The sequence below is a fragment of the Arvicola amphibius genome, chromosome X (assembly GCF_903992535.2).
Source record: "Arvicola amphibius chromosome X, mArvAmp1.2, whole genome shotgun sequence".
In the NCBI taxonomy this organism is placed as follows: domain Eukaryota; kingdom Metazoa; phylum Chordata; class Mammalia; order Rodentia; family Cricetidae; genus Arvicola; species Arvicola amphibius.
In genome coordinates, this window is record NC_052065.1 from 59,048,255 (window position 1) to 59,067,555 (window position 19,301).

At 40.5% G+C, this 19,301-nt stretch overlaps 1 protein-coding gene across 1 annotated transcript in view; it reads right to left on the bottom strand.

Moving 5' to 3' along the window:
• Tex11 (testis expressed 11) overlaps window positions 1–19,301 on the bottom strand; it is a 327,793-nt gene that overhangs the window by 22,422 nt on the left and 286,070 nt on the right. The window contains exons 25-27 of the mRNA XM_038317046.1: window positions 9,646–9,795; window positions 8,903–9,011; window positions 7,801–7,921 (exon numbers count right to left, since the gene is read on the bottom strand). Coding sequence (XP_038172974.1) covers window positions 7,801–7,921; window positions 8,903–9,011; window positions 9,646–9,795 — 380 coding nt within the window. The remainder of the gene's footprint in view (window positions 1–7,800; window positions 7,922–8,902; window positions 9,012–9,645; window positions 9,796–19,301) is intronic.

The window sequence follows — 19,301 nt, forward strand, 5'->3', positions numbered from 1 at the left end:
GGGGGACATAACCACAGACACAGAGGAAATTCAGAAAATCATTAGATCTTACTACAAAAGCCTGTATGCCACAAAATTGGAAAATGTAAAAGAAATGGACAGTTTTTTAGATAAATACCATATACCAAAGTTAAACCAGGACCAGGTAAATGCTCTAAATCAGTCCTGTTAGTCGCGAAGAATTAGAAACTGTTATCAGAAACCTCCCTACCAAAAAGAGCCCAGGACCAGATGGTTTCAATGCGGAATTCTACCAGAACTTCCAAGAAGTCCTAATACCTATACTCCTTAAGGTATTTCATAATATAGAAACACAAGAGTCACTGCCAAATTCCTTCTATGAAGCTACAGTTACCCTGATACCTAAACCACACAAAGACTCAACCAAGAAAGAGAATTACAGGCCAATCTCACTCATGAACATTGACGCAAAAAATTCTCAATAAAATACTGGCAAACCGAATCCAAGAACACATTAGAAAGCTTATCCATTACGATCAAGTAGGCTTCATGCCAGAGATGCAGGGCTGGTTCAACATACGAAAATCTATCAATGTAATCCATCATATAAATAAACTGAAGGAAAAAAAAACAACATATGGTCATCTCATTAGATGCTGAAAAGCATTTGACAAAATTCAGCACCCTTTTATGACAAAGGTCTTGGAGAGATTAGGGATACAAGGGTCATTCCTAAATATAATAAAAGCTATTTACAGCAAGCCGACAGCTAACATCAAATTAAAACGGAGAGAAACTCAAGGCTATCCCACTAAATTCAGGAACACGACAAGGCTGTCCACTCTCTCCTTATCTCTTCAATGTAGTGCTTGAAGTTCTAGCAATAGCAATAAGACAACATAAGGGAATCAAGGGGATTCAATTTGGAAAGGAAGAAGTTAAACTTTCATTATTTGCAGATGATATGATAGTATACATAAGCGACCCCAAAAACTCCACCAAAGAACTCCTACAGCTGATAAACTCCTTCAGTAACGTGGCAGGTTACAAGATCAACTCCAAAAAATCAGTCGCCCTCCTATACACAAAGGATAAGGAAGCAGAGAGGGAAATCAGAGAAGTATCACCTTTCACAATAGCCACAAATAGCATAAGATATCTGGGAGTATCTCTAACCAAGGAAGTGAAGGATTTATTGACAAGAACTTAAGTCTTTGAAGAAAGAAATTGAAGAGGATACCAGAAAATGGAAGGATCTCCCCTGCTCGTGGATTGGGAGGATCAACATAGTAAAAATGGCAATTCTACCAAAAGCAATCTATAGATTCAATGCAATCCCAATCAAGGTCCCATTAAAATTCTTCACAGAGATTGAGAGGACAATAATCAACTTTATATGAAAAACAAGAAACCCAGGATAGCCAAAAAAATCTTATACAATAAAGGTACTTCTGGAGGCATTACCATCCCTGACTTCAAACTTTATTACAGAGCTACAGTATTGAAAACAGCTTGGTATTGGCATAATAACAGAGAAGTTGACCAATGGAATCGTATAGAAGACCCGGATCTTAAACCACAAACCTATGAACACCTGATTTTTGATAAAGGAGCCAAAAGTACACAATGGAAGAAAGAGGGCATCTTCAACAAATGGTGCTGGCATAACTGGATGTCAACCTGTAGAAGAATGAAAGTAGATCCATATCTATCACCATGCACAAAACTCAAGTCCAAATGGATTAAAGACCTCAATATTAATTTGAACACATTGAGCTTGATAGAGGAGAAAGTGGGAAGTACTCTACAACAAATGGGCACAGGGAACCGTTTCCTACGCATAACCCCAGCTGCACAGACTTTAAGGGCAACATTGAATAAATGGGACCTCCTGAAGTTGAGCAGCTTCTGTAAAGCAAAGGACATTGTCACTAAGACACAAAGGCAGCCTACTGACTGGGAAAAGATCTTCACCAACCCTGCAACTGACAAAGGTCTGATCTCTAAAATATATAAGGAACTCAAGAGACTAGACGGTAAAATGCCAATTAACCCAATTAAAAAATGGGGCGCTGAACTGAACAGAGAATTCTCAACAGAAGAAGTTCGAATGGCCAAAAGACACTTAAGGTCATGCTCAACCTCCCTAGCTATCAGGGAAATGCAAATCAAAACAACTTTGAGATATCATCTTACACCTGTCAGATTGGCTAAAATCCAAAACACCAATAATAACCTTTGCTGGAGAGGTTGTGGGGTAAGGGGCACACTCATCCATTGCTGGTGGGAATGCAAACTTGTGCAACCACTTTGGAAAGCAGTGTGGCGGTTTCTCAGGAAATTCGGGATCAACCTACCCCAGGACCCAGCAATTCCACTATTGGGAATCTACCCAAGAGATGCCCAATCATACAACAAAAGCATATGCTCATCTATGTTCATAGCAGCATTATTTGTAATAGCCAGATCCTGGAGACAGCCTAGATGCCCTTCAGTGGAAGAATGGATGAAGAAACTGTGGAATATATACATGCTAGAATACTACTCAGCGGTAAAAAACAATGACATCTTGAATTTTGCAGGCAAATGGATGGAAATAGAAAACACTATTCTGAGTGAGGTAACCCAGACCCATAAAGATGAACATGGGATGTACTCACTCATATTCGGTTTCTAGCCATAATTAAAGGACATCGAGCCTATAAATTTGGGATCCTTGAGAAGATAATAAGAAGGTGAACTCCCAAAAAAAGATATAGTAATCCTCCTGGATATTGGAAGTAGACACGATCGCCAGGCAAAATTGGGAACTTGAGGGTTGGGCAAGACTGGGTCCAAGGGAAGATGGGGAGAGAAAAGTGTGAAGGGGAGAAGCGGGGGGAGCTCGGAGGAATGGGGTGCTTGGGATATAGGAAGGGTGGATATGGGAGCAGGGAAGCATATATCTTAATTTAAGGAGCTACCTGAGGGTTGTCAAGAGACTTGACCCTAGAGGGGTTCCCAGGTTTCCAGGGAGACGCCCCCAGTTAGTTCCTTGGGCAGCTGAGGAGAGGGAGCCTGAAAAGGCCAGTTCCTATAGCCATACTGATGAATTTCTTGCATATCACCATAGAACCTCCACCTGACGATAGATGAAGAAAATGACAGAGCCCCAACTTGGAGCACCGGACTGAGCTCCCAAGGTCCTGATGAGGAGCAGAAGGAGAGAGAACATGAGAAAGAAAGTCAGGACCGTGAGGGAACCTCCAGCTGGCGACAGATGGGGAAGGTGACTGAGCCCCACATTGGAGCATTGGACTGAGCTCCCAAGGTCCTGATGAGGAGCAGAAGGAGCCAGAACATGAGGGAGAAAGTCAGGAACGAGAGGGGTGCGTTCACTCATGGAGACGGTGGGACAGAACTAATGGGAGATCACCAACTCCAGTTGGAATGGGACTGATGGATCATGCGACCAAACCCGTCTCTCTGAGTGTGGCCAACAGCGGGGCTGACTGAGAAGCAAAGGACAATGGCTCTGGGCTCTGATTGTTCTTCATGGACGGGCTCTGTGGGAGCCTTCTCAGCTTGGTCGATCACCTTCCTGGACCTGGGGGGAGTTGGGAGGACCTTGGTTTTAGCATAGAGTGGGGAACCCTGATGGCTCCTTGGCCTTGAGAGGGAGGGAGGGGAGTTATGGGTGGAGGGGAGGGGAGGGAAGGGGGAGAAGGAGGGGAGGGAAGGGGGAGGAAGAGAGGAGCGAGGGGGGAGGAGGAGGGAAGGAGATGGAAATTTTTAAATATAAAAAAAATAAAAAATGAGGGAAAAAAATTCTTCACAGATATTGAGAGGACAATAATCAACTTTATATGGAAAAACAAGAAACCCAGGATAGCAAAAAAGTCTTATACAATAAAGGTACTTCTGGAGGCATTACCATCCCTGACTTCAAACTCTATTACAGAGCTACAGTATTGAAAACAGCTTGGTATTGGCATAAAAACAGAGAAGTTGACCAATGGAATCATACAGAAGACCCGGATCTTAAACCACAAACCTATGAACACCTGATTTTTGACAAAGGAGCCAAAAGTACACAATGGAAGAAAGAGGGCATCTTCAACAAATGGTGCTGGCATAACTGGATGTCAACCTGTAGAAGAATGAAAGTAGATCCATATCTATCACCATGCAAAAAACTCAAGTCCAAATAGATTAAAGACCTCAATATTAATCTGAACACACTGAGCTTGATAGAGGAGAAACTGGGAAGTACTCTACAACAAATGGGCACAGGAGACCGTTTCCTACGCATAACCCCAGCTGCACAGACATTAAGGGCAACATTGAATAAATGGGACCTCCTGAAGTGAGAAGCTTCTGTAAAGCAAAGGACATTGTCAATAAGACACAAAGGGCAGCCTACTGACTGGGAAAAGATCTTCACCAACCCTGCAACTGACAAAGGTCTGATCTCTAAAATATATAAGGAACTCAAGAAACTAGACTTTAAAATGCTAATTATCCCAATTAAAAAATGGGGCGCTGAACTGAACAGAGAATTTTCAACAGAAGAAGTTCAAATGGCGAAAAGACACTTAAGGTCATGCTCAACCTCCTTAGCTATTAGGGAAATGCAAATCAAAACAACTTTGAGATATCATCTTACACCTGTCAGATTGGCTAAAATCCAAAACACCAACGATAACCTTTGCTGGAGAGGTTGTGGGGTAAGGGGTACACTCATCCATTGCTGGTGGGAATGCACACTTGTGCAACTACTTTGGAAAGCAGTGTGGCGGTTTCTCAGGAAATTCGGGATCAACCTACCCCAGGACCCAGCAATTCCACTATTGGGAATCTACCCAAGAGATGCCCAATCATACTACAAAAGCATTTGCTCAACTATGTTCATAGCAGCATTATTTGTAATAGCCAAATCCTGGAAACAACCTAGATGCCCTTCAGTGGAAGAATGGATGAAGAAACTGTGGACTATATACATGCTAGAATAGTACTCAGAGGTAAAAAACAATGACATCTTGAATTTTGCATGCAAATGGATGGAAATAGAAAACACTATTCTGAGTGAGGTAACCCAGACCCAAAAAGATGAACATGGGATGTACTCACTCATAATCGGTTTCTAGCCATAATTAAAGGACATGCGAGCCTATAATTTGGGATCCTTGAGAAGATAATAAGAAGGTGAACCCCCCCCAAAAAAAAAAGATTTAGTAATCCTCTTGGATATTGGAAGTAGACACGATCGCCAGGCAAAAATTGGGAACTTGAGGGTGGGGCGAGACGCTGCCAAGGGAAGATGTGGAGAGAAAAGCGTGAAGGGGAGAATGGGGGGAGCTCGGAGGAATGGGATGCTTGGGATACAGGAAGGGTGGATATGGGAGCAGGGAAGCATATATCTTAATTTAGGGAGCCATCTGAGGGTTGTCAAGAGACTTGACCCTAGAGGGGTTCCCAGGTTTCTAGGGAGACACCCCCAGTTAGTTCCTGGGCAACTGAGGAGAGGGAGCCTGAAAAGGCCATTTCCTATAGCCATACTGATGAATTTCTTGCATATCACCATAGAACCTCCACCTGGCGAGAGATGAAGAAAATGACTGAGCCCCACATTGGAGCACTGGACTGAGCTCCCAAGGTCCTGATGAGGAGCAGAAGGAGAGAGAACATGAGAAAGAAAGTCAGGACCGTGAGGGAACCTCCACCTGGCGATAGATGAAGAAAATGACTGAGCCCCACATTGGAGCACTGGATTGAGCTCCCAAGGTCCTGATGAGGAGCAGAAGGAGAGAGAACATGAGAAAGAAAGTCAGGACCGTGAGGGAACCTCCACCTGGCGATAGATGAAGAAAATGACTGAGCCCCACATTGGAGCACTGGACTGAACTCCCAAGGTCCTGATGAGGAGCAGAAGGAGAGAGAACATGAGAAAGAAAGTCAGGACCGTGAGGGGTGCGTTCACCCATGGAGACGGTGGGACAGAACTAATGGGAGATCACCAACTCCAGTTGGAATGGGACTGATGGAACATGCGACCAAACCCATCTCTCTGAATGTGGCCGACAGTGGGGGCTGACTGAGAAGCAAAGGACAATGGCGCTGGGCTCTGATTCTTCTGCATGGACGGGCTCTCTGGGAGCCTTCTCAGCTTGGTTGATCACCTTCCTGGACCTGGGGGGAGTTGGAAGGACCTTGGTCTTAACATAGAGTAGGGAACCCTGATGGCTCCTTGGCCTGGAGAGGGAGGAATGGGGGGTATGGATGGAGGGGAGGGGAGGGAAGGGGGATGAGGAGGGGAGGAGATGGAAATTTTTAAATATAAAAAAACCATGAAAAAAAAGCAAACTGTAAAGCATGATGTAAAGCATGATGTAATTAGGCAGAGGTTTTGTATTTGTGTAATAGGCATTTTGCCAATGTATGGAGGTAGCTGATAAAAGTTATCAGCTTAATAAATAATGAAAAATGATAAATGGAGACTTTTCTCTCAAGTATTTGAAAAAAAGCAGATATATAGCACATTCAATAAAAAAAGCAATACATACAAGATAAAGAGCTAATAGAGTCACTAAATTCCTCTCTGTATAAAAAGCTAAGCATATGGTCATGTTTCAGGGTATGAGCAATAACGGACAGGAAACACATCGGAAAAGTAGGAAACACCAGGCTCTCTAAGAGATGAGAGACGGGTATTGGAACTGTAGTGGGATTGAATAGAGGCGGTAAAACCAAGTTCCTCAGAGCAGCTGTGGAAGAAGTCTCTCATGGAACTATGCAGATTGATAAATAGTCAATATGGAGTTACAGTAAGTCTACTTTATATAGAAAACATAGCTGAAGGTCTGGATGCAGCTCCTGTCTTAGAAGATGATTTTTCCTCTTACTAGAGGGTTGCAAAAGAAAAGAGATCCAAATTGTTCAGTGCTGAAGTTTTTTCATCTTTAAATTCACATAGGTCAGAATTTAATTGTTCCAGGAGAATTAGAGGTTCCTTTAGTCACTGATAGTTTGTTCTAGGTTGGCATTACATTATGATTTGCAGATACTGGCATATAAACTCCTTTGAGGTTCTTCTATGCTATCACATTACCCAATATTTCATTCTTATTTTTAGCTTGAAATTTTAAAATGAAAATAGATTTTCTTTTTTCCCTTTTTCTTTATTTTTCTCTCATACAATATATGACAACCACAATCTCTCCTCTTTTTGCCTCTACCTTCCCTCTCCCCCAGATCCATTGCTTCTCTATTTCCCTTCAGGAAAGAGCAGGCCTTCCAGGGCTATCCACCAAACCCAGCATAACAGCATACAATAAGACCTGCCACAAACCCTCATATTAGGGGAGGAAAGGGGTCCCATGAGCAGGCCAAAAATAAACAAATGGGCAATCCTGCCTCCATAAATCCTCAAATTGAGACTGAGGGTGAGACTTGTCTCCTGTTTTATATTCCTCTCTAGTGCTGGGATTAAAGGTGTGCACCACTACTGCCCGGCCTCTATGGCTAACTAGTGTGGCTACTGGGATTATAGATGTGTGCAACCACGGCCTGGCCTGTATGGCTGACAAGTGTGGCTGCTTTGCACTGATCCTTAGGCAAGCTTTATTTATTCAAACACAAATAATATACCACTATAAAAACCTATTCCTTAGTAAACTTATACTAGAAAATTCCTACCATTAACTAAGTGTTTCATAAACACTTTGTAGTACATATCTTCCTTGTAATGTGAACTTACCACAAAACTCATATCAGAAAGAATCATTCTATATGAATTCTGTTATACAAGACACATTGGTTCCTTAAAATCAGCTCAAAGTTTAATATTGCTCTTTGACTTACAGTTTGGCTAATGAGGCTCAGAGCATTTTTTAAATGGTCCCAAATCTCTCTCAGAGAATACAGAACTATACTTGATACTGCATCTGACACCAAGAGGTCAATCAAGTTGCGCATGCATTCACTGAAAAGCAAAAAGAGAAGAGTCATCCCATAAGGAATGAAATCAATGGCCCTGGGGCTAAGAAGTCAAATTGAGTCTCATCTACACTGAGAGCTTCACAGCAGTTCTGCTTTCCTCCACTTTCTCTTGCTTCTAACGTGGAAGACAGATTTCTGAAGGTGTAAAAGAGGTCCGTCAGTCCTTCCTTTGATCATGCCTGTGGCTGTCTTTTTAGACAACCTTGCATTTCCTTCATGGAGGAATTGTTTAACTTTGTGTGTGTGTGCATCTGTGTACATATGCGCCCGCTTATAAGGAGGTCAAGGGACAATTTTCTAGAGATGTGAGAAATCCCACTATGTGAGACTGAACTCAGATCTTCAGATTTGAAAACAGATACTTTCATCCGCTGCATCATTTTGCTGGCCAAATTATGCCACTGTCATATTTTATGAGCTGATTCAACTTATGGGCATTTAAAGGATCATGCTACTTCTCTAAGTGGGCAAAGGAACTGGGATTTAAATTGGAAAAAAAATGGAAATCTCACTTCTCAGAACAGAAAGACTGTCATGAATTTTTCAAGAGAACCTCCTCCCCATATTACCTCTTATAGTTAAAGACAAGTAGTAGGTAAAAAGAAGAAAATAAAGAAAAGCTGTTGAAGTTGAGTGGTGGCTACTAATTTTTGATCACTTGGGATATTTAGCAAATGACACGAGGGAAGAAAGATACACAGAAATATTTTATAATATAACTAGACAATGAAAATCAAGATACACCCCTTTTTTTTCTCTCCAGGGAACAGCAGATTCCTTGATCTTCCTTAATATTCCCCAGTGTCTAATATAATTCTTACTACAGAGCAGTTCACAGGTTAGTTTCTCTATCATCTTCTATGTTGGCCCAGTTGATTATGGTAGATGACTTATGATACACTGATTACAATTTTTTTTTTACTTTCAAAAAACTTGATTTAGGTGTCGAATTACATTTACTAACCTGTATTTCAAAACATCAACTGGCTCTTTATTTTTGTGGATGAATAAAAGTTTTGTCAAGGCCTTCTGTGCAATAGCAGGATAATGTGCAGGCTTATCCATAGCTAGTACTAGAGGAGGGAAGGGAAACGGCTGTCAGCACCATCATGATCTTATTCATTGCAGTTTGCATGCACGGCTACAACCTGCATTCTCTCTCTCTCTCTCTCTCTCTCTCTCTCTCTCACACACACACACACACACACACACACACACACACACACAAACACACACACACTAAATAAAATGCAGTACTGCATCAAATATTTAAATATTTCCAAATTGCTCTATAGATTTTAGTGAATTACTAAGGTTGAGTCATTTTTGATCATCAAAGTAGCTATTTATGATTTCTAGCTGCCTAAATAAAACCAACATTCCCTATCATGTAGTTACCTAACTAAATTCCACATCTAGAATATATTTGAGCACCTACTGTGAACAGTATTTTCCACTAAGATTTATTAGTACAATACATATATGTAACTATTGCTCACGACTCTAGTGAGATTCCAATCTTATAGAGTGAAAAAGATAAGCATATAAATGATTCCAGTTCAAAATAGTTTAAGAATGCCATCACAGAGGGAGAAAGAAAGTACTATTAGAAAAAAATCATTTTCTAGCTCAAGGTCAGAAGAGAGAAAACAGTAGGATCTAAATGGGCAGGCACTAACCTTACACAAGCAGAAATAAAGCACTTACATGCCATTGTTTCAAGTGTTCTGCTTTCTATATCAGGCATTTTCCATACTGAATCCAGGAAGCTGTACAGTGATGGATCATTCGTTTTGGTCTTAACTTCAAACTCATACAACAGAAGCATTGTTCCACAGTGATCACCTGAGAAATCTCCTAAAGAAAAGGCAAAGTGTAACATTAGTACTGCCTCCTGGGCTAACCTAACTGGACAGATTTTCCAATATGGAAAAACTGATTTCACTTACAATTTGAAGGTCATCGCAGTCTCTATCAATAGATACTCAACATTTTAATATCTATAAACACATCACTATGTTTACTACCCTGTAATGCATTTACTAGCATTTCTTATATATTCTGCAAGTTCTGTTGCCATGGTTGTAACTAGACTGAAAATTCTCTGCTGCTGTTGATAAGATTCTCTTTTTTTACTTAGAAATAAACAATATACTTTATTTTTAAAGCCTCTGATTTTTTTCTCTTTTTTCTTTTTATTAAAAATTTCCATCTCCTCCCCTCCTCCCACTTCTCTCCACTCCCCTCCACCCATACCCCCACTCCCTCCCTCTCCAGGCCAAAGAGCAGTCAGCGTTCCCTGTTGATAAGATTCTTACTTGCCTCCTTTGAGCTTGAACTTATATCCATGTTCACTGTCATTGCGGAATTAAACAGAAAATACAATGCTGTAGGAACTAACTGGTTTTATTCTGAGCAAAAGTTTGCAAATTTGTTTCATTTGTTAGGTCGATAGTTCTCATCACGGAAAGAATCTTATTTCAGATGACACACAGCATATTTTGTGAGACGGGCTTTATTTACCTTCTGTTGAAGGAATGTTTGAGGTAGCTGGGTGCAGTAGCATGACATGGTGGTGCACGGTATGGTGCTACACACCTGTAATCTTGGCACTTGGGATGCTGAGGGCCGGATCATTGAGAATTGAAAGCCAGCCTGAACTACAGTGCAAGATCCTGTTCAAAACGTTTTAAGGTATAGAATAAGTACAATAAACAGAATAAAGTGTCTCTAAACCTCATTAACAACTGGATGAATTTCTATACCCGAATTCTGCTTTGAACCACTATTTGACTAGAGTTCAGAATGAGTTGCTGTGTTGTGTTTTGGTTTGTTTGAGATAGCCTCCTTATAAAGCCCAGGTTGTTCTAAAACTCTCTGTCCTGCATCAGCTAAGTGCCATCACATCCAGCTAGAGTTCATAAAATCAACTTTTTGTTCATGGAATGTTCTCATTTTAGTACAAAAGCTGCAAAATAACAAAGGACTAATTAGTCATAAATAAAATGCTGGATTAATTATCATGTGTCACTATTCCTAGGGAGATGTGAGAAAACATATACTCATGCCAGACAGGAAAGTGAAGATACACCAAAGTAAGGATACTACCAAAGACCAACTTGGTGAACCAATGAGTTTTATTGGTATCACTTACAGAAATATCATTGAGGGGTCACTTACAAGAGCAGAAATGACTCAAAGACAGCTGCATCATCAAAAGCCCACCCCAGCATGAGTGACAGCTCACACAAGCTGGAAATCTGGAGTGCACTGCACAAACTATGAGCATATCACAGGTTCAAGAGTGCCCTTTTGAGGTAGTTCAGTTGTTCTGAGCGTCTTCTAGGCAGCTTGCTTGTCTCTGCTTCTTCCAGGCAGCTCAGCTTAAGAGTGTCTCTCAGAAGTTCTTACTGCTTAAAGATGCTTCAGGAGGGAAGGACCCAGTGCATCTGGCTAGTTTCAGGGACTTCTTAAAGCCAGTAAGTTGTTTACTTCCTGATCTTAAGGAGTTTGCCTACAGCAGGGAGGTTTTACTTTGCTTTAGAACATCCCGTTGTTTTTTTTTAAAACACCACTAACTATAGGAACTGGCCTTTTCAGGCTCCCTCTCCTCAGCTGCTCAAGGAACTAACTGGGGGCGTCTCCCTGGAAACCTGGGAACCCCTCTAGGGTCAAGTCTCTTGACAACCCTCAGGTGGCTCCTTAAATTAAGATATATGCTTCCCTGCTCCCATATCCACCCTTCCTGTATCCCAAGCATCCCATTCCTCCGAGCTCCCCCCATTCTCCCCTTCACACTTTTCTCTCCCCATCTTCCCTTGGCCCAGTCTCGCCCAACCCTCAAGTTCCCAATTTTGCCTGGCGATCGTGTCTACTTCCAATATCTAGGAGGATTACTATATCTTTTTTGGGGAGTTCACCTTCTTATTATCTTCTCAAGGATCCCGAATTATAGGCTCGATGTCCTTTATTTATAGCTAGAAACCGATTATGAGTGAGTACATCCCATGTTCATCTTTTTGGGTCTGGGTTACCTCACTCAGAATAGTGTTTTCTATTTCCATCCATTTGCCTGCAAAATTCAAGATGTCATTGTTTTTTACTGCTGAGTAGTATTCTAGCATGTATATATTCCACAGTTTCTTCATCCATTCTTCCACTGAAGGGCATCTAGGTTGTTTCCAGGATTTGGCTATTACAAATAATGCTGCTATGAACATAGATGAGCATATGCTTTTGTTGTATGATTGGGCATCTCTTGGGTAGATTCCCAATAGTGGAATATCACCATAGAACCTCCACCTGATGATAGATGAAGAAAATGACAGAGCCCCACATTGGAGCACCGGACTGAGCTCCCAAGGTCCTGATGAGGAGCAGAAGGAGAGAGAACATGAGAAAGAAAGTCAGGACCGTGAGGGAACCTCCATCTGGCGACAGATGGGGAAAATGACTGAGCCCCACATTGGAGCACTGGATTGAGCTCCCAAGGTCCTGATGAGGAGCAGAAGGAGAGAGAACATGAGGAAGAAAGTCAGGAACGTGAGGGGTGCGTTCACTCATGGAGACGGTGAGACAGAACTAATGGGAGATCACCAACTCCAGTTGGAATGGGACTGATGGATCATGCGACCAAACCCGTCTCTCTGAATGTGGCCAACAGCGGGGGCTGACTGAGAAGCAAAGGACAATGGCGCTGGGCTCTGATTCTTCTGCATGGACGGGCTCTGTGGGAGCCTTCTCAGCTTGGTCGATCACCTTCCTGGACCTGGGGGGAGTTGGGAGGACCTTGGTCTTAGCATAGAGTAGGGAACCCTGATGGCTCCTTGGCCTTGAGAGGGAGGGAGGGGAGGTATGGGTGGAGGGGAGGGGAGGGAAGGGGGAGAAGGAGAGGAGGGAAGGGGGAGGAGGAGGGGAGGAGATGGAACTTTTTAAATATAAAAAAATAAACCACGAGAAAAAAAAATAAACACCACTAACTTTATTAGTCTTCTTCAAGATTGTTTCAGATATTTATAGTTTTTTGAAAGTCCACATAAATATTTTTTATAAATATTATTTATTTATTATGTATACAACATTCTGCCTCAATGTATGCCCGGACACCAGATCTCAGTACAGATGGTTGTGAGCCACCATGTGGTTGCTGGGAATTGAACTCAGGACCTCTGGAAGAGCAGCCAGTGCTCTAAACGTCTCTCCCTACAACCACCTTGTGTTTTAATGAGTCCCCCTTAGGATATCCTGGCATTGCACTGGCCTTTGAATATATATCCTGTCTTAAAATATCCTATTGTTGCACTCCCTTTAATATCCTGGGTTTAATGAACTTCCTTCCAGGAAGGAAGGTTTTGATCGTGGAGGAAACTGCTACACAAGAGAGCCCCCTTTCTGAAAATGCTTAGGAGCAGAAGTATTTCAGAGTTTTCTAGATTTTGAATAATTGAATATTTATGAAATATATTGAGAATTAGACAAAATCTAAAGACAAAATTCATTTGTTCTGTTATACGTCTATGCAGAATATGAAGGTAATTTTGTATATGTCTTTTCTGCCTTTCTCCCTCCTTTATCTCTCCTTTCTTCCTTTTCCTTCTATTTATTTTTTGGTATTTGTATATATATATTTTATTTTTTATTAAAAATTTCCATCTCCTCCCCTCCTCCCACTTCCCTCCCCTCCCCTCCACCCACACCCCCACTCCCTCCCTCTCCAGGCCAAAGAGCAGTCAGGGTTCCCTACACTATGGGAAGTCCAAGGTCCTCCTTTCTATTTATTTATATGTGTGCAGGCATCTGGAGTTTAGAGGACGAAGGGGTTGGTTCTCTCCACCTACCATATGGATCCTAGGGATCAAACTCAGGTCATCAGGATTGACAGCAAGCCCTTTTACCTATCTTGCCATTTTGCAGGCTTTCCCCTAGCTTTTTAGACAGGGTTTTGGTATGTAGTCAAGGTTGGCCTTGAATTCATGCTCCTCCGCTCCCCACCTCTTGAGTACTGGAATTATAGGTGTGAGCCAATGTACTCAGCTTATATAATATCTTTAGTACTCTTTAGTTTTTACTCTGACTGGTCATATGATCTCAAATGTATAATTTTCCACTTGTGGAATTATATCTATCCTAAAATGTTTGGATTTTGGAGAATTTTGTGATTTGGATTTTCAGATTTCAACCTGCACAATAAATTGTAATTTATAATCACAGCCATAGATAAGAAACTTCTATACCAGTTATTACCAGTACTGAAGTTAGAACATGATTCTCCCACAGTTTTATGTTACCTCCTAAATAATACTACCATTAAATTTGTAAAAATTTTAGTGGGTTCTTTCAATTTTGCAGTTTTCCAATTGAGTTTACTCTGGTTGCAGAAAACGTTCATTTCTTCAATCATTTTTCAGCTGTTCTAGTTTTTCAACATTTTCTGATGTTTTGTTTTTTTCTTTTACTCCTTCCTGGTGTCCAATCACTTGGCTTCAATTACTCTTTCCAAGACACTACAACACTTGCTAGGAACAGTGGAGTGAATGCCAGTGTGGACCCTTCGCAGCACATTCTACAACATACTCAGTCCAAGTCTTTTTTACCAAACAACTTTGTGGCAGTCCTGGGAAAACTTAGGCCCCAGTTGTGATCCCTAACTTGATCTTAGGACTGTTGGTGAGCCAATGCCAAAGTTAGATGATTTTTCATTGTCTTATTTGGTTCTTATGTATGACTCCTAAGCTTTAAATTCTTTTCTAATCATTAAAATTAGTGATTTATTTTTGAAGCATAATTTTACTCTAAAGAAAAGATAATAAAGCACAGGCATTCAAATTTAGGCATTTGACTAAATATTTTAGCCAAAATTAACAAAAGAAAGCTGTTACTTTAAGAATAGTAGCATTATTTTTGTCAATATTAAACTTGAGATTTCAAGTAAATGTTTGAAATAAATTATTTTAGATTTATTTTTATTTCATGTTTATAGGTGTTTTGTCTGCATGCATGTCTATGCACTACATCTGGCAGCTGTGGAGGCTAGACAAAGGCATTGGATCCCCTAGAACTGGAGTTACAGATGCTTATGAGCTTCCATGTGGGTGCTGGGAATCAAATCTGGATCTTCTGGAAGAGCAGTCAGTTACCTTAACCTCTGAGCCATCTTTCCAGCCCAAGTGTTAGAATATTAAAACACTGTTTTCATCACTATGAGATGGTAGCTTACCAAAGAACATCTAAAGATTTTTCTTCTGAGATTACTTATATTAACAAAAACTAATATCATTTGATAAAATTTTAATATATAACAAATGTAACTATTTTATTGTAAAAATTAATGTGCCAATGTTTGGACAACCTTAATAATTAGGGAAATAACATTTTCCAAATGACAATGTAGAGTATCACCTTGATAAAAATCATTGGGAAGAGGTCCATTCATAGTAGCAGACACTAGATATTAGTGTAACTGCACGAAAACTGAATGGTACTGTTTCTATCCTTTAGTTAGCCTGTTTTTTTCTTGACCCGAGATAATTCAACAGATAAAAATGTTAATTAACCTTGATTTGATCCCTGAATGCTGTATTGATATATGACTTACACAGAAATACCATAGAAATAAAGTTTTTGAAGAAAGAAATCTAAGAAGATATCAGAAAATGGAAAGATCTCCCATGCTGTTTGATAGGTAGGATAACACAGTAAAAATGGCAATCCTCCCTCTGATGGTATTTTCGGCCTACTTCCCCTTTGGCCTAGGGCTCAGTAGTTTTTCAAGCCCCTCTAACCTTGCCTTTCCCTACCAGAGCTACCCTATAAAAAAACGAAACCCTGCTTGCAATAAACAGAACCTTGACTCAAAAAAAAAAATGGCAATCCTACCAAAAGCAATCTACAGATTCAATGCAATTCCTATCAAAATCCCAACACAATCCTTCAATGACCTCGAAAGAATAATACTCAACTTCACATGGAAAAACAAAAAACCAGGATAGCCAAAACAATCCTGTACAATAAAGGAACTTCTGGAGGCATCACCATCCCTGACTTCAAGTTATACTATAGGGCTATAGTAATAAAAACAGCTTGGTATTGGCACAAAACCAGACAGGTGGACCAATAGAATCGAATCAAAGATCCAGGTATCAATCCACACACCTATGGACACCTGAGTTTTGACAAAGAAGCTAAAATTATACAATAGGAAAAAGAAAGCATCTTCAACAAATGATGCTGGCATAACTGGATGTCTACATGTAGAAGAATGAAAGTAGATCCATATTCATCCCCATGCACAAAAACTATGTTTAAATGAATCAAAGACTTTAACATGAATCCAACATGAATCCAGCCACATTGAACCTCATAGTAGAAAAAGTAGGAAGTAGACTTGAACACATTGGCACAGGAGACCACTTCCTGAATATAACATCAGTAGCATAGATACTGAGAGAAACAATTAATAAATGGGGCCTCCTGAAACTGAAAAGTTTTTGTAAAGCAAAGGACATAGCCAACAAGACAGAATGGCAGCGTACAGAATGGGAATTTTTTTTTGCCAACCCCACATCAGACAGAGGGCTGATCTCCAAAATATACAAAAAACTCAAGAAATTAGACATCAAAATGCCAAATAATCCAATTAAAAATTGGGGTATAGATCTAAGCAGAGAATCTCAACAGAGTAATCTAAAATGGCTGAAAGACACTTAAGGAAATGCTCAACATCCTTAGCCATCAGAGAAATGCAAATCAAAACAACTCTGAGACATCTTATACCTGCCAAAATGGCTAAGACAAAAAACCCTAATGACGACTTATGTTGGAGAGGATGTGTAATAAGGGGAACACTCCTCCATTGCTGGTGGGTGTCACTTTGGAAATCAGTATGGCGGTTTCTCAGAAAATTGGGAATCAAGCTACTTCAAGATCCAGTAATACCATTCTTGGGCATATACCCAAAGGATTCCCACTCATACCACAAAGACATTTGCTCAACTATGTTCATAACAGCATTATTTATAATAGCCAGATATGGAAACAACCTAGATGCCCCTCAACCAAAGAATGGATAAAGAAAATGTGGTACATTTACACAATGGAGTATTATTCAGTGGTAAAAAAAAATTACATCAGGGAATTTTCAGGCAAATGAGTGGAACTAGAAAAAAAACCATCCTGATTGAGGTAACCCAGACTCAGAGGGACAAACATGGTATGTATTCACTCATAAGTGGGTATTAGACATAAAGCAAAGAATAACCAGCCTACAATCCACAACCCCAGAGAAGCCAGGTAACAAGGAGGACCCCTAAGAGAGACATACATGGATCCCCCCAGAAAGGGGAAATAGACAAGATCTACTTAGTAAATTGGGAGTGTAGGGGTAGGAAGGAGGGCACAAAGGAAGTGGGGAGGAGAAGAGAATAGAGGGGAGGAGAATATGAAGGATTGGGAAAGTCAAGTTAGGGGAAGGACAGAGGAGAGCAAGGAAAGGCATATCTTGATAGAAGAAACCATTATAGAGTTATCAAGAAACCTGGAACTTGGGAAATTCCCAGGAATCCACAAGGATGATTCCAGCTAACACTATAAAGCAATAGTGGACAGGGTACCTGAACCAGCCTTCCCATGGAATCAGATTGATGACTACCTTAATTGTCATCATAGATCCTTCATCCAGTAACTGATGGAAGCAGATACTGAGACCCACAGTTAAGCACTGGGCCAATCTCCTTGAGTTCACTCATAGAGAGGGAGGAGCAATAATATGAGCAAAGGGGTCAAGACCATGATGGGGATACTCATAGAAACAGTTGACCCGAGCTAGTGGGAGCTCACTGACTTTGGACTGACAGCTGGGGAACCTGCATAGGACTGAACTAGGTCCTCTGAATGTGGGTAACAGTTGTGTGGCTTGAACAGTGTGTGGGGCCTCTGGCTGTGGAACTGTATTCATCCCTGGTTCATGAACTCACTTTTTGGAGCCCATTCCCTATGGAGGGATACCTTGCTCAGACTAGATACAGGGAGGAAGGTTTGATCCTGCCTCAAGTGATGTGACAGACTTTGTTGATTCCCCATAGGAGGCTTCACCCTTTCTGAGGAGTGGTTGGGTAGTGGGGTGGGGGGAATGTGGGAAGAGTAGGAGGAGGGGAGGGAGAGGAAACTGGGATTGGTATGTAAAATTAAAAAGAGTGTTTTAAAAAATGTGAAAAAAGAGATAAAGATATAATGAAGTGTTAAAGAATTAGATTGAACACTGTTAAGAAGTAATTCAGATTTGATACAATCTCATCAGGAATATTTTCCTCAAGAAACTGACAAGTTGTTTCAAAAATTCATATGGAAAGTCAACTTACACAGAATAAGCAAAATAATCTTGAAGAATATCTGATTTCAAAGTTTACGACAAAGGAACGAAAGTATGGATATTATGGTACTGCCATAAGGACAGATGGATACACCAATGAGACCTAATTGATAATCCAGAAATACAGACATGTATATATGTCAAACCAATTTTTCACAAGCGAGAAAAGACTATCCAGAGGGAATGACTGGTCTTTGAAACATAGTAGATAATTACTTGAAAAAGAATGAATTTTACCTGATAACACATACAAAAAGCTTCAAAATGGATCAAGCCTTTTTTTCTGGGTGAATTCCAGTCTGAAGGAACTAGATTAGGCACTGTGTTAGTGGGTTCTTAAAAGGTATAGCTATCCTTCCTGTTTTTTCTTGTACATACTAGCTTACCCTTTAACTTTCTGCCATGTTATGCTCTCATAGATACCTTCGCTGATTTTGGACCCCCCAGCCTCCAGAATTATGAGACAAATTATATAGTAGATAAGAGCTATCTGAAAAAATGCACATCATTGGTCATGAGGAAAAATAGTCACCAGTAAAATCAAAGCCATCATAACCTACCACTGCACACTCACTAGGACGGCTGAAATTAAAAAAAAATATTGCTAATAAGGTAAAGAAATTTGAAGCTCTATATACAGCTAATTGGAATGTAAAAATGTACAAATTCTTTGGAAAATATTTTGGCAGCTTCTCAAATGATTAAGCATAGTTATCATATTACTAGCAATTCCACTTCTAGGTACATACCCAAGAAAAGTAAAAATATGTACAGACAAAAATGTCTATATAAATATTTATAGCAGAATTGCCCATAATTACCATAAGATAGAAACAAGCCAAATGTCTATCATTGATCAATAGATAAGTAAAATAAAATAGTATATTTGAGCCGGGCGGTGGTGGCGCATGCCTTTAATCCCAGCACACGTGAGGCAGAGGGAGGCGGATCTCTGTGAGGTTGAGGCCAGCCTGGTCTACAAGAGCTAGTTCCAGAA